The sequence below is a fragment of the Carcharodon carcharias genome, chromosome 16 (genome assembly GCF_017639515.1).
Source record: "Carcharodon carcharias isolate sCarCar2 chromosome 16, sCarCar2.pri, whole genome shotgun sequence".
NCBI lineage: Eukaryota > Metazoa > Chordata > Chondrichthyes > Lamniformes > Lamnidae > Carcharodon > Carcharodon carcharias.
Window position 1 is genome coordinate 75915412 of NC_054482.1, and position 15115 is coordinate 75930526.

The window sequence follows — 15115 nt, forward strand, 5'->3', positions numbered from 1 at the left end:
CTCCCCCCTCACTCGCGTGCTCCCTCTCCCCCCTCACTCGCGTGCTCCCTCTCCCCCCTCACTCGCGTGCTCCCTCTCCCCCTCTCTCACTCGTGTGCTCCCTCTACCCCTCTCTCCCCCTCACCATCTCTCAGTTGTGTTGCCCTCACTCCCTCTCTCGCCCACGTACTCCCCCTCCCTATCTCTCGCTCGCGTGCTCCCCCCTCTCGCTCGCGTGCTCCCCCTCCCCCTCTCGCTCGCGTGCTCCCCCTCCCCCCTCTCGCTCGCGTGCTCCCCCTCCCCCCTCTCGCTCGCGTGCTTCCCCTCCCCCTCTCGCGCTCGCGTGCTCCCCCGTCTCGCTCTCGCTCTCGTGCTTCCTCTCCCCATCTCTCACTCGCGTGCCCCCTCTCCTACTCTCTCGCTCGCCTGCTCCCCCTCCCACTCGCGCTCGCCTGCTCCCCCTCCCACTCGCGCTCGCCTGCTCCCCCTCCCACTCGCGCTCGCCTGCTCCCCCTCCCACTCGCGCTCGCCTGCTCCCCCTCCCACTCGCGCTCGCCTGCTCCCCCTCCCATTCGCGCTCGCGTGCTCCCTCTCCCCCTCTCGCGCTCGCGTGCTCCCCCTCCCCCTCTCCCGCTCGCGTGCTCCCCCTCCCCCTCTCCCGCTCGCGTGCTCCCCCTCCCCCTCTCGCGCTCGCGTGCTCCCCCTCCCCCTCTCGCGCTCGCGTGCTCCCCCTCCCCCCTCTCGCGCTCGCGTGCTCCCCCTCCCCCTCTCGCGCTCGCGTGCTCCCCCTCCCCCTCTCGCGCTCGCGTGCTCCCCCTCCCCCTCTCGCGCTCGCGTTCTCCCCCTCCCCCTCTCGCGCTCGCGTGCTCCCCCTCCCCCTCTCGCGCTCGCGTGCTCCCCCTCCCCCTCTCGCGCTCGCGTGCTCCCCCTCTCGCGCTCGCGTGCTCCCCCTCCCCCTCTCGCGCTCGCGTGCTCCCCCTCCCCCTCTCGCGCTCGCGTGCTCCCCCTCCCCCTCTCGCGCTCGCGTGCTCCCCCTCCCCCTCTCGCGCTCGCGTGCTCCCCCTCCCCCTCTCGCGCTCGCGTGCTCCCCCTCCCCCTCTCGCGCTCGCGTGCTCCCCCTCCCCCTCTCGCGCTCGCGTGCTCCCCCTCCCCCCTCTCGCGCTCGCGTGCTCCCCCTCCCCCTCTCGCGCTCGCTTGCTCCCCCTCCCCCTCTCGCGCTCGCGTGCTCCCCCTCCCCCTCTCGCGCTCGCGTGCTCCCCCTCCCCCTCTCGCGCTCGCGTGCTCCCCCTCCCCCTCTCGCGCTCGCGTGCTCCCCCTCCCCCTCTCGCGCTCGCGTGCTCCCCCTCCCCCTCTCGCGCTCGCGTGCTCCCCCTCCCCCTCTCGCGCTCGCGTGCTCCCCCTCCCCCTCTCGCGCTCGCGTGCTCCCCCTCCCCCTCTCGCGCTCGCGTGCTCCCCCTCTCCCTCTCTCTCGTGTCTCCCCCTCCCCCTCTCTCGCTCGCCTCCTCCCTCTCTCCCTCTCCACCTCTCTCGCTCAACTGTTCCCTCTTCCCCTTACCACTCTTGCTTGCTTGCTATCTCCCCCTCTCTCGCTCGTGTGCACCCTCTCCCCCGCTCTCGCTCGTGTGCGCCCTCTCCCCGGCTCTCGCTCGTATGCGCCCTCTCCCCCCTCTCCCGCTCGTGTGCTCCCTCTCCCCCCTCTCCCCCTCTCTCGCTTGCGTGCTCTCCGTGCCTCGCTTTCGCTGTTGTGCTCTCCCTCCCCCTCGCTCGCGTCCTTCCTCTCCCCCTCTCTCGCTCGCGTGCTCCCTCACCCCCTCTCTCGCTCGCGTGCCCCCTCTCCCCCTCTCTCGCTCGTGTGCTCCCTCTCCCCCTCTCTCGCTTGAGTGCTCCCTCTCCCCCTCTCTCGCTGTCGTGCTCCCTCTCCCCCTCTCTCGCTGTCGTGCTCCCTCACCCCCTCTCTCGCTCGTGTGCTCCCTCTCCCCCTCTCTCGCTCGCGTGCTCACGTTCCCCTTTGCTGGTGTGCCCCCTCTCCCCCCCTCTCACTCCGATGCTCCCTCTCTCCCTCTCTCGCTCGCGTGCCACTTCTCCTCCTCTCTCGTGTGCACCCTCTCCCCCTCTCTCACTCGTGTGCTCCCTCTCCCCCTCTCGCTCGTGTTCCCCCTCTCTCCACCTCACCATCTCTCAGTCACGTTTCGCTCACTCCCTCTCACGCTCGCGTCTCTCCCTCCCCCTCTCACACCCGCGTACTCCCTCACCACCTCACTCGCATGCTCTCCATCCCTCGCTCACGCTCGCGTGCTCCCCCTCCCCCTCTCTCGCTCGTGTACCCCCTCTCCCCCTCTCTCGCTCGCGTACCCCCTCACCCCCTCTCTCGCTTGCGTGCTCCCACTCCCTCTCTCTTCCCCGCGTGCCTCCCATTCCCCCTCTCTCGCTCGCATGCTCCCTCTCCCCCTCCCCCTTTCTTGCCCGAGTGCTCCCCGTTACCCCTCTCACGCTCGAGTGCCCCTCTCCCCCTCTCTCGCTCATGTGCACCTGTTCCCCCTCTCTCAACCACATGCTCCCTCTCCCCCTCTCTTGCTCGCGTGCTTCCCCTCCCCCTCTCTCACTCGCTTGTTCCCTCTCCCCCCTCCCGCTCTCTCACTCGAGTGCTACCTCTCCCCCTCTCTCGCTCGCGTGCTCTCCCTGCATCGCTCTCGCTGTCGTGCTCCCTCTCCCCCCTCTCGCTCACATGCTCCCCCTCTCTCGCTCATGTGCTGCCCCTCCCCATCTCTTGCCCACGTGCTACCCGTTTTCCCCCTCTCTCGCTCACGTGCTCCCTCTCCCCCTCTCGCGCTCGGGTGCTCCCGCTCTCGTGCGCCCCCTCCCCCTCTCTCACTCGTGTGCTCCCTCTCCCATTCTCTCGCTCGCGTGCTCCCATTCTCTCGCTTGCCTGATCCCTCTCTCCCTCTCCACCTCTCTCGCTCACCTGTTCCCTCTTCCCCTTCCCTCTCTTGCTCGCTTGCTCTCTCTCCCTCTCTCGCTCGCGTACTCCCTCTCCCACTCACTCGCTCGGTGCTCCCTCTCTCCTCCCTCTCTCTCGCTCGCGTTCTCTTTCTCTCCCTCTCACCCTTCCTCGCTTGCGTTCTCCCTCTCACCCTCTGTCACTTGCGTTCTCCCTCTCCCCCTCTCTTGCTCGCGTGCTCGCTTTCTAACTCTACCATTCTCTCGCTTGGGTGCTCCCTCTCCCCCTCTCTCGCTTGGGTGCTCCCTCTCCCCCTCTCTCGCTTGGGTGCTCCCTCTCCCCCTCTCTCGCTTGGGTGCTCCCTCTCCCCCTCTCTCGCTCGCGTGCTCCCTCTCCCCCTCTCTCGCTCGCGTGCTCCCTCTCCCCCTCTCTCGCTCGCGTGCTACCTCTCCCCCTCTCTCGCTCGCGTGCTACCTCTCCCCCTCTCTCGCTCGCGTGCTACCTCTCCCCATCTCTCGCTCGCGTGCTCCCTCTCCCCCTCTCTGGCTCGCGTGCTCCCTCTCCCCCTCTCTGGCTCGCGTGCTCCCTCTCTCCCTCTCTCCCTCTCTCGCTGGCGTGCGCCCTCTCCCCCTTGCTCGCATTCTCCCTCTCCCCCTCTCGCTCGTGTGCTCGCTTTCTAACTCGCCCATTCTCTCGCTCGCGTGCTCCCTCTCCCACTCTCTCGCTCGGTTCTGCCTCTCTCCTCCCTCTCTCTCGCTCGCGTTCTCTTTCTCTCCCTCTCACCCTTCCTCGCTTGCGTTCTCCCTCTCACCCTCTCTCGCTTGCCTTCTCCCTCTCCCCCTCTCTTTCGCGTGCTCGCTTTCTAATTCTCTCGCTCGGGTGGTCGCTCTCCACCTCACTCGCTCGGTGCTCGGTGCTCCCTCTCTCCTCCCTCTCTCTCGCTCGCGTTCTCTTTCTCTCCCTCTCACCCTTCCTCGCTTGCGTTCTCCCTCTCACCCTCTCTCGCTTGCCTTCTCCCTCTCCCCCTCTCTTTCGCGTGCTCGCTTTCTAACTCTCCCATTGTCTCGCTCGGGTGCTCGCTCTCCCCCTCACTCGCTCGGTGCTCCCTCTCTCCTCCCTCTCTCTCGCTCGCGTTCTCTTTCTCTCCCTCTCACCCTCTCTCGCTTGTGTTCTCCCTCTCCCCTATCTTGCTCGCGTGCACTCCCTCCCCCCTCTCCCTCGTGTGCCCCCTCTCTCGCTCGCGTGCTCCCTCTTCCCCTCTCTTGCTCGCGTGCACCCTCTCCCCCTCTCTCGCTCGTGTGCTCCCTCTCCCCCTCTCTGTCTCGCGTTCTCCCTCTCCCCCTCTCTCGCTCGCGTTCTCCCTCTCCCCCTCTCGCTCGCGTTCACCCTCTCCCCCTCTCTCACTCACGTGCTCCCTCTCCCCCTCCCTCGCTCGCGTGCTCCCTCTCCCCCTCCCTCGCTCGCGTTCACCCTCTCCCCCTCTCTCACTCACGTGCTCCCTCTCCCCCTCCCTCGCTCGCGTGCTCCCACTCCCTCTCTCTTCCCCGCGTGCCCCCCATTCCCCCTCTCTCGCTCGCATGCTCTCTCTCCCCCTCCCCCTTTCTTGCCCGAGTGCTCCCCGTTACCCCTCTCACGCTCGAGTGCCCCTCTCCCCCTCTCTCGCTCATGTGCACCTGTTCCCCCTCTCTCGACCACATGCTCCCTCTCCCCCTCTCTTGCTTGCGTGCTCCCCCTCCCCCTCTCTCACTCGCTTGTTCCCTCTCCCCCCTCCCGCTGTCTCGCTCGCGTACTTCCTCTCCCCCTCTCTCGCTCGCGTGCTCTCCCTGCATCGCTCTCGCTGTCGTGCTCCCTCTCCCCCCTCTCGCTCGCATTCTCCCCCTCTCTCGCTCGCGTGCTGCCCCTTCCCATCTCTTGCCCACGTGCTACCCGTTCCCCCTCTCTCGCTCGCGTGCTCCCTCTCCCCCTCTCGCGCTCGGGTGCTCCCGCTCTCGCGCTCGGGTGCTCCCGCTCTCGCGCTCGGGTGCTCCCCCCTCACGCTCGGGTGCTCCCGCTCTCGCGCTCGGGTGCTCCCACTCTCGTGCGCCCCCTCCCCCTCTCTCACTCGTGTGCTCCCTCTCCCATTCTCTCGCTCGCGTGCTCCCCTTGTCTCACTTGCCTGATCCCTCTCTCCCTCCACCTCTCTGGCTCACCTGTTCCCTTTTCCCCTTCCCTCTCTTGCTCGCTTGCTCTCTCTCCCTCTCTCGCTCGCATGCTCCCTCTCCCACTCACTCGCTCGGTGCTCCCTCTCTCCTCCCTCTCTCTCGCTCACGTTCTCTTTCTCTCTCTCTCACCCTTCCTCGCTTGTGTTCTCCCTCTCCCCTATCTCGCTCCCATGCACTCCCTCCCCCCCCTCCCTCGTGTGCCCCCTCTCTCGCTCGCGTGCTCCCTCTCCCCCTCTCTCGCTCGCGTGCTCCCTCTTCCCCTCTCTTGCTCGCGTGCACCCTCTCCCCCTCTCTCGCTCGTGTGCTCCCTCTCCCCATTTCTGTCTCGTGTTTACCCTCTCCCCCTCTCTCGCTCTCGTTCTCCCTCTCCCCCTCTCTCGCTCTCGTTCTCCCTTTCCCCCTCTCTCGCTCGCGTTCTCCCTCTCCCCCTCTCTCACTCGCGTTCTCCCTCTCCCCCTCTCTCGCTCATGTGCCCCTTCTCCCCCTCTCTTGCTCGTGTGCTCCCTCTCCCCCCCCTCACTCCCATGCTCCCTCTCCCCCTCTCTCTCTTGCGTGCCCCCTCTCCCCCATTCTCTCGCTCGCGTGCTCCCTCTCCCCCTCACTCGCTCGGTGCTCGGTGCTCGCTCTCTCCTCCCCCTCTCTCGCTCGCTTTCTCCTTCTTTCCCTCTCACCCTTCCTTGCTTGCGTTCCCCCGCTCCCCCTCTCTCACTCGCGTGCTCCCACTCGCCCTCTCTTGCTCGCGTGCTTCCTTTCCCCATCTCTCGCTCGCATGCTCCCACTCTCGCTCACCTGCTCCCTCTCTCCCTCTCCACCTCTCTCGCTCACTTGTTCCCTCTTCCCCTTCCCTCTCTTGCTCGCTTGCTCTCGCTCCCCCTCTCTCGCTCTCGAGCCCCCCTGACCCGCTCCCCCTAACTCGCTCGCGTGCTCTCCCTCCCCCTCCCTCACTCGCGTGCTCCCTCGCTCTTTCTCTTGCTCGGGTTCTGCCTCCCCACCTCTCTCGCTCGTGTGCTTCCACTCCCCATCTCTTGCCCGCATGCCCCCTGTTCCCCCTCTCACGCCTGCCTGCCCCCCTCCCCCTCTCTCGCTCTGGTGCTCCCCCTCCCCCCTCTCTTGCCCACGTGCTCCCTCCCACCCTCTCTCGCTCACGTGCTCCCTCTCTCGCTCGCGTACTCCCCCTCTCTCACTCGCGTGCTCGCTCGCGTGCCCCCTCTCCCCCCTCTCGCTCGCGTGCTCCCTCTCCCCCTCTCTCGCTCGCGTGCGCCCTCTCCCCCTCTTGCTCACGTGCGCCCTCTCCCCCTCTCTCGCATGCTCCCTCTCCCCCTCTCTCGCTCGCGTGCTCCCTCTCCCCCTCTCTCGCTCGCGTGCCCCCGCTCCCCCTCTCTCGCTCGCGTGCCCCCGCTCCCCCTCTCTCGCTCGCGTGCTCCCTCTCCCCCTTTCTCGCTCGCGTGCTCCCTCTCCCCCTCTCTCGCTCGCGTGCTCCCTCTCCCCCCCTCGCTCGCGTGCTCCCTCTCCCCCCCTCGCTCGCGTGCTCCCTCCCCCCTCTCTCGCTCGCGTGCCCCCTCTCTCGCTCGCGTGCCCCCTCTCTCGCTCGCGTGCTCCCTCTCCCGCTCGCGTGCTCCCTCTCCCGCTCTCTCGCTCGCGTTCTCCCTCTCCCCCTCTCTCGCTCGCGTGCTCCCCTCCCCCTCTCTCGATCGCACCCTCCCCTCCCCCATCTCTCGCTCACATCCTCCCTCTCCCCCTCTCTTGTTCGCGTCCTCCCTCACCCCCTCTCCCTCTCTCGCTCACATATTCCCTCTCCCCCTCTCTCATTCATGTCCTCCCTCTCCCCCTCTCTCGCTCACGTCCACCCTCTCCCCCTCTCTCGCTCGCGTCCTCCCTCTCTCCCTCTCCCCCTCTTTTGTTCGCCTCCTCTCTCTCTCTCTCTCCCCCTCTCTTGTTCACCTCCTCCCTCTCTCTCTCTCTCCCCCTCTCTTGCTCGCGTCCTCCCTCTCTCCCTCTTCCCCTCTCTCGCTCGAGTCCTCCCTCTCACCCCCTCTCACTTTCTCCTCCCTCCCCCTCTCTTCCCCCCTATCGTGCACTCCCCCCTCCCCCTCTCTCGTTCTCTGGTGTGTGCTGGTACTCATGTGCCCTGCCTGGCTTTCTGTGCCCCTGGCAGGCTAACCTTGTCTGTGAGTTCTTCGCCCCTTCTCCTCTCAAATCCTATCTCCATGGCAACATGCTTCACGTGGGCCTTGTATCCAGGTAGACACACTTATTTGCTATCCCTGAGCCCCCAACTCCTTTTTATCTTTGATGTAAATGGACAGTTCAAAGCACAATTGTTTACAGCATGATATTCTCCAAACTTTCCTGGGACTTTGGAGACTCACAGTCTATTCATTGTTAGCACAGAGGCTACTGCTTTTGACTCCAAGTGTAAATACCTTGCACCTTCTTCCCAGTAACACTATTTGTGACCCCTTTGATCTCCAACAATCAAACCACCCAGGTGTTCTGTCAGGTAGGCTTCAGAACAAGTCACATGACCCCCTTTGTTTTACTTTAAATTAAAGACACAATCCCAAAACATTTTACTGTGTAAAATATAGTGGCGACAGTACGTTGAATGGAGTGAATCACCTTGGTGTTCATGATGACTCGCAATGTAATAATGTACAATTAAAATTAGTTCACAATGCCTGCATGTCATTGAAAAAATTAATTAGTTTTTCTTCGTTTGTTATTTCCATTTCCTCTATTAGACTGAGCTGCTGCCACGTTGTCGGGAAATACAGCCTATTGGCTTAGTTGTCCATGAAAATGGGAAACTCTTGCTACAAGCAACTCTAGAAGTAAGTAGCCATGGAAAATAGTCTACTTTAAAATGGTCAGATGATTATAATGGCATTGACAGGAATCAAAATGATTGACTTAATCAAAAACTAACCGCAAATTAATTGTTATCAGCAGATTAACAGCATGGGCAGATAGGTGCCAGATGTGACCTAGTATGGCGAGGTGCTGGATAGTTTACTTTGCATAGGAAGTCAAGGAATACAAACATAAAATCAATCGACAGCTGCTGAAGGATAGAGAGGAATAAATTTACTCAAGTGTACAAATAGATAATTCCTTGAATATGCAAGCATAAGTAGATAAATTGGTAAGAAAGACCAATGTGACTTTGGCTTATATAACTGTAAGCATAAGAGCAAAGAGCTTAGGATAAATTTACGCAGGGCAGCTGGGAGGTCACCTTTAAAGCACAGTGTATAGTTTTGAGGTTGCCATTATAAAAAGCACATTAAAGCCATAGATAACGTGTAATGTAGATTGACCAAAATGATACCAAAGATGAAAAAATATAGTTATTTGGAGAGACTTGTACTGGGATTATTTCCACTGGAGCAGTGAAAGCTGACATTTTTACAATGAAGAATGTTTGATAGTGAATAGGGAAAGATGATTTTAGTAGTAGTAGTATTGGTGACAAAGAATCATCAAGGAAAAATAGTTTCTGAAATTAAGAAAGATTAGGAGAAATGTCCATACACAAGAGAGTTGAGAGAGCATGGAATGCTTTGCCATGAGAAGTAGTTGAGGCAGAGATCAACGCATCTTTTAAGGGAAGAATGGACAAACGGTTTGTATTCAAGTGACACATGCTCACCAATAACCTACTTGCCACTGCTCAGTTTGGGTTTGTCAGGATCACTTGGTTCTAGTTCTTAACATGAAAGTGGTATTTGACTTAGTAAGATGCCAGGGAGTCATAGTAAAATTGCTCAGTGATGATCAGAGAGCCTATTATCCCATAAGTGAAGCTATATCTAACACAAAGGAAGATTGTTGTGATCATTGGAGGCCAATCATTTCAATCTCAGAACATCGCTGTAGGAATTCCTCAAGATGACATCCTAGGCTATCTGCAGCTCCTTCAGCAATGATCCTCCATTTATCGTCAGGACAGATGTTGGACATCCATTGATAATTGCATAGTCTTCAGCTCTATTCGCAACTTCTCGGAAAATTGAGCAGTTCTGTGGAAAACATACTTGGCTGATAAATAGCATGTAATATGCCTGCTACACAAGTATCAGGCAATGGCCTTTACCAGCAAAAGAAAATCCAATTACCTCCCCTCACATTCAATTGTATTACCATCAGCAGGCCTCCTACCATCAGCATCCTGGGACTCGCCATTAATCTCAGCTGGGTCATCCACATTAATGTTGTGACTATTAGAGCAGGGCATCAGCTTGGTATTTGCAGGAAGTGATAAACCTCCAGTCTTCTAAAGGTTTCTCCACCACGTACAAGTATGGTAGAATGCTCTCCAGTTGTTGCAATGATATTCATGACGCTCGACACCATCTAGGACAAATAAATCTGCACCCACTAGCCTAATCATCTAACCCCTCCACCATCACATACAATTGCTACAGTGTGTACTGTCTACAGGATGTTTTGCAGCAATTTTCAGAGTTCTTCAGTGCCAAACTTGTGACCTGTATCACTTAAAGACAAAGGCAGCAGGTGCATGAGAATGTATCTCTATTTCTTCAACGTTGTTGAATCAAAATCATGGAATCCCCTAAATACCAGCTTTCTGGAGGCATTTTCACCATTTAGACTGCAACAGTTCAAGGAGACGGTCCATCATCATCTTCTCAGGCAACCATGGAAAGGCAATAAATATCAGCTTTACTAGCAATTCAAGAATGAACTTAAGATACAGGGCTATGAGCAAACTACAGGGTAGTGTGATCAATAATGGATCGCTCTGACAAAAAGCAAGCACTTTCAGGATGAACCAAATGGGTTCCATCTGTGTTGTGAATCTCCATGATTTGTTTGTTCAGTGTTAAAGCAAGCATGAACCTTTAACCTATACATCAAGGCACAGTAAAGCTAAAAAAACAAACCAACCTGACTATTAATGAGGTACCTACTAGTCAGAACAGTAGATAACATTAGTGAATACGTATTGGCCGGAAGAGGTGGAGGAAACATCAAGTGTCAGTTGTGGCTAGTAGCACGCTTGTCTCTGAGTCAGAAGGTTCCAGGTTCACGTGCCACTCCAGGACTTGAACACAAAAATCAAGGTTGATCCTTCAGTGCAGTACTGAGGCAGTGGTACACTGCTGTCCCATGACACTGTTTTGAAGAAGAGCAGGGGAGTTATCCACAGTTTTCTGGCCAATATTTATCCCTCAATCAGCATCACAAAATTAGATTATCTGGTCATTATCATATTGCTGTTCATGGGAGCTTGCAAAATGCAAATTGGCTGCCACATTTCCTATGTTACAAGAATAACTCCACTTAAAGGTACTTCATTGGCTGTAAAAGTGTTTTGAGACCTCATGATGTCAAGGTGGCTGTGAAAGGTGCTATAAAAATGTAATTGTCCTTTTTATTATTGCTAAAAAAAAACTTGTCATGAGATCACATGACAGGACCCTGAATCCTTTTTCTGACAACCATGCTCTGGATTGATGGTTCTAATGATATTTACGATCTCCCTCCCCTCTGCACATCATCACTTTATTTTTTTTCCATCTAATTATTTGTTGGTGTATTGTATTGTCACATCAATACCTTTTTAAAATGCTGCATACACAGAATCTCACAATACAGAAGAGTCCTTTCAGCCCATCAAGTCTGCATCGACACATGAGAAACACCTGACCTACCTACCTAATCCCATTTACCAGCACTTGGCCCATAGCCTTGAATGTTATGACATGCCAAGTGCTCATCCAGGTACTTTTTAAAGTGGCCTCCACCAATCTGCCAGGCAGTGCATTCCAGACCGTCACCACCCTCTGGGTCAAAAGCTTTTTCCTCACACCCCACCCTAAACTTCCTGCTCCTCACCTTGAACTTATTTCCCCTTGTGACTGACGCTTCAACTAAGGGGAATAGCTGCTCCCTATCCACCCTGTGCATGCCCCTCACAATCTTGTACACCTCGATCAGGTCGCCCCTCAGTCTTCTCTGCTCCAACAAAAACAACCCAAGTCTATCCAATCTCTCTTCATAACTTAAATGTTTCATCCCAGGAAACATCCTGGTGAATCTCCTCTGCACCCCCTCCAGTGCAATCACATCCTTCCTATAATGTGGCGACCAGAACTGCATACAGTACTCCAGCTGTGGCCTCACCAAGGTTCTATACAACTCCAACACGACCACCCTACTTTTGTAATCAATGCCTCGATTGATAAAGGCAAGTGTCCCATATGCTCTTTTCATCACCCCGCTAACATGCCCCTCTGCCTTCAGAGATCTATGGACACACATGCCAAGGTCCCTTTGTTCCTCAGAACTTCCTAGTGTCATGCCGTTCTTTGAATAATTCCTTGTCAAATTACTCCTTCCAAAGTGTATCACCTCACACTTTTCAGGGTTAAATTCCCTGGCACAAAGCGCCACGCATCTGGCACTTATCTGCCCATTTAACCATCCCATCTATATCTTCCTGGAGCCCAATACACTCAACCTCACTGTTAACCACCCAGCCAATCTTTGTGTCATCCGCAAACTTGCTAATCCTACCCCCCACATAGTCATCTATGTTGTTTATATAAATGAAAAATAATAGGGGACCCAGCACAGATCCCTGTGGTATGTCACTGGACATTGGCTTCCAGTCACTAAAACATCCTCCTGTCATCACCCTCTGTCTCCTACAACTAAGCCAATTTTGAATCCACCTTATCAAATTACCCTGTATCCCATGTGCATTTGCCTTCTTTATAAGTCTCCCATGTGGGACCTTGTCAAAGGCTTTGCTGAAATCCATATAAACTACATCAACTGCACTACCCTCACCTACACACCTGGTCACCTTCTCAAAAACTTCAGTCAAATTTGTTAGGCATGACAAAGCCATGCTGACTATCCGTGATCAAACCTTGCCTCTCCAAGTGGAGATAGATTCTCTCCTTCAGAATTTTCTCCAATAGTTTCCCTATCACTGATGTGAGACTCACTGGCCTGTAGTTCCCTGGCTTATCTCTACAACCCTTCTTAAAAAGCAGAGCCACATTAGCTGTTCCCCAGTCCTCTGGCACCTCCCCCGTGGCCAGAGAGGAATTAAAAATTTGGGTCAGAGTCCCTGCGATCTCCTCCTTTGCCTCCCTCAGCAGTTTGGGACACAAATCATCCAGACCTGGAGATTTGTCCACTTTTAAGCCTGCCACCACCTTCAATACCTTGTCACTTCCTATATTAATTTGCAGTCTCTCTCCCCGAGTTCGATACCTTCATCCTCATTCTCTTGGGTGAAGACAGATGTGAAGTATTCATTCAACACTCTAGTGATGTCATCTGGCCCCACCCATAGATTGCCCCCTTGGTCCCTAATGGGCCCAACTCTTTCACTGGTTATCCTCTTCCCATTGATAAACTTAAAGAATACCTTGGGATTTTCTCTACTTTTACCAGCCAGAGCTTTCTCATATCCCCTCTTTGCTCTCCTAATTGCTTTCATAAGCTCCACCCTGCACTTTCTGTACTCCACTAATGCCTCCGCTGATTTGCTTCCCTTGTACTTGCTAAAAGCCTCTCTTTTCCTTCTCATCGTATCCTGAATATCTCTGGTCATCCATGGTTCTCTGGGCTTGTTACTCCTTCCTATTACCCTAGAGGGAACATGTTGAGCCTGTACCATCCCCATTTCCTTTTTGAACGCCCCGCCACTGCTATGTTGATTTCCCCACAAGTAGCTGTTCCCAGTCTACCTTGGCCAGATCCTGCCTTATTTTACTAAAATCCACTCTCCCCCAATCCGAAACCATTTTTTGCAACTTGCCTATTTCTTTGTCCATAACAAACTTAAACTGTACCACGTTGTGGTTGCTATCACTAAAATGCTCCCACCACCACCTCAGCCATCTGTCCGGCTTCATTCCAGAGAATTAGGTCCAACACTGCGCCGTCCCTTGTTGGACCCTCTACATATTGACCTAAAAAGTTCTCCTGTATACATTTCAAGAAATCCACTCCATCCAAGCCCTTAACACTATGTCTATCCCAATTAATGTTGGAAAAGTTGAAGTCACCTAACATAATTACCCTATTCAAAAACAGAATTACCTGGAAAAACTCAGCAGGTCTGGCAGCATCGGCGGAGAAGAAAAGAGTTGACGTTTCGAGTCCTCATGACCCTTCGACAGAACTTGAGTTCGAGTCCAGGAAAGAGCTGAAATATAAGCTGGTTTAAGGTGTGTATGTGGGGGGCGGAGAGATAGAGAGACAGAGAGGTGGGGCGGGGGGGGTGTGGTTGTAGGGACAAACAAGCAGTGATAGAAGCAGATCATCAAAAGATGTCAACGACAATAGTACAATAGAACACATAGGTGTTAAAGTTAAAGTTGGTGATATTATCTAAACGAATGTGCTAATTAAGAATGGATGGTAGGGCACTCAAGGTATAGCTCTAGTGGGGATTTTTTTATAATGGAAATAGGTGGGAAAAGGAAAATCTTTATAATTTATTGGAAAAAAAAAGGAAGGGGGAAACAGAAAGGGGGTGGGGATGGGGGAGGGAGCTCACGACCTAAAGTTGTTGAATTCAATATTCAGTCCGGAAGGCTGTAAAGTCCCTAGTCGGAAGATGAGGTGTTGTTCCTCCAGTTTGCGTTGGACTTCACTGGAACAATGCAGCAAGCCAAGGACAGACATGTGGGCAAGAGAGCAGGGTGGAGTGTTAAAATGGCAAGCGACAGGGAGGTTTGGGTCATTCTTGCGGACAGACCGCAGGTGTTCTGCAAAGCGGTCGCCCAGTTTACGTTTGGTCTCTCCAATGTAGAGGAGACCACATTGGGAGCAACGAATGCAGTAGACTAAGTTGGGGGAAATGCAAGTGAAATGCTGCTTCAGTTGAAAGGAGTGTTTGGGTCCTTGGACGGTGAGGAGAGAGGAAGTGAAGGGGCAGGTGTTGCATCTTTTGCGTGGGCATGGGGTTGTGCCATAGGAGGGGGTTGAGGAGTAGGGGGTGATGGAGGAGTGGACCAGGGTGTCCCGGAGGGAGCGATCCCTCCGGGACACCCTGGTCCACTCCTCCATCACCCCCTACTCCTCAACCCCCTCCTATGGCACAACCCCATGCCCACGCAAAAGATGCAACACCTGCCCCTTCACTTCCTCTCTCCTCACCGTCCAAGGACCCAAACACTCCTTTCAAGTGAAGCAGCATTTCACTTGCATTTCCCCCAACTTAGTCTACTGCATTCGTTGCTCCCAATGTGGTCTCCTCTACATTGGAGAGACCAAACGTAAACTGGGCGACCGCTTTGCAGAACACCTGCGGTCTGTCCGCAAGAATGACCCAAACCTCCCTGTCGCTTGCCATTTTAACACTCCACCCTGCTCTCTTGCCCACATGTCTGTCCTTGGCTTGCTGCATTGTTCCAGTGAAGCCCAACGCAAACTGGAGGAACAACACCTCATCTTCCGACTAGGGACTTTACAGCCTTCCGGACTGAATATTGAATTCAACAACTTTAGGTCGTAAGCTCCCTCCCCCATCCCCACCCCCTTTCTGTTTCCCCCTTCCTTTTTTTTTTTCCAATAAATTATAAAGATTTTCCTTTTCCCACCTATTTCCATTATAAAAAAAACCCCACTAGAGCTATACCTTGAGTGCCCTACCATCCATTCTTAATTAGCACATTCGTTTAGATAATATCACCAACTTTAACTTTAACACCTATGTGTTCTATTGTACTATTGTCGTTGACATCTTTTGATGATCTGCTTCTATCACTGCTTGTTTGTCCCTACAACCACAACACCCCCCCCACCTCTCTGTCTCTCTATCTCTCCGCCCCCCACACACACACCTTAAACCAGCTTATATTTCAGCTCTTTCCTGGACTCGAACTCAAGTTCTGTCGAAGGGTCATGAGGACTCGAAACATCAACTCTTTTCTTCTCCGCCGATGCTGCCAGACCTGCTGAGTTTTTCCAGGTAATTCTGTTTTTGTTTTGGATTTCCAGCATCCGCAGT

The 15115-nt window shown here is 55.3% G+C and overlaps 1 protein-coding gene across 1 annotated transcript in view; it reads left to right on the top strand.

The window, feature by feature from the left end:
• ipo13b (importin 13b) overlaps positions 1-15115 on the top strand; it is a 231266-nt gene that overhangs the window by 211401 nt on the left and 4750 nt on the right. The window contains exon 18 of the mRNA XM_041208611.1: positions 7860-7949. Within this exon, the coding sequence (XP_041064545.1) occupies positions 7860-7949 (90 nt within the window). The remainder of the gene's footprint in view (positions 1-7859; positions 7950-15115) is intronic.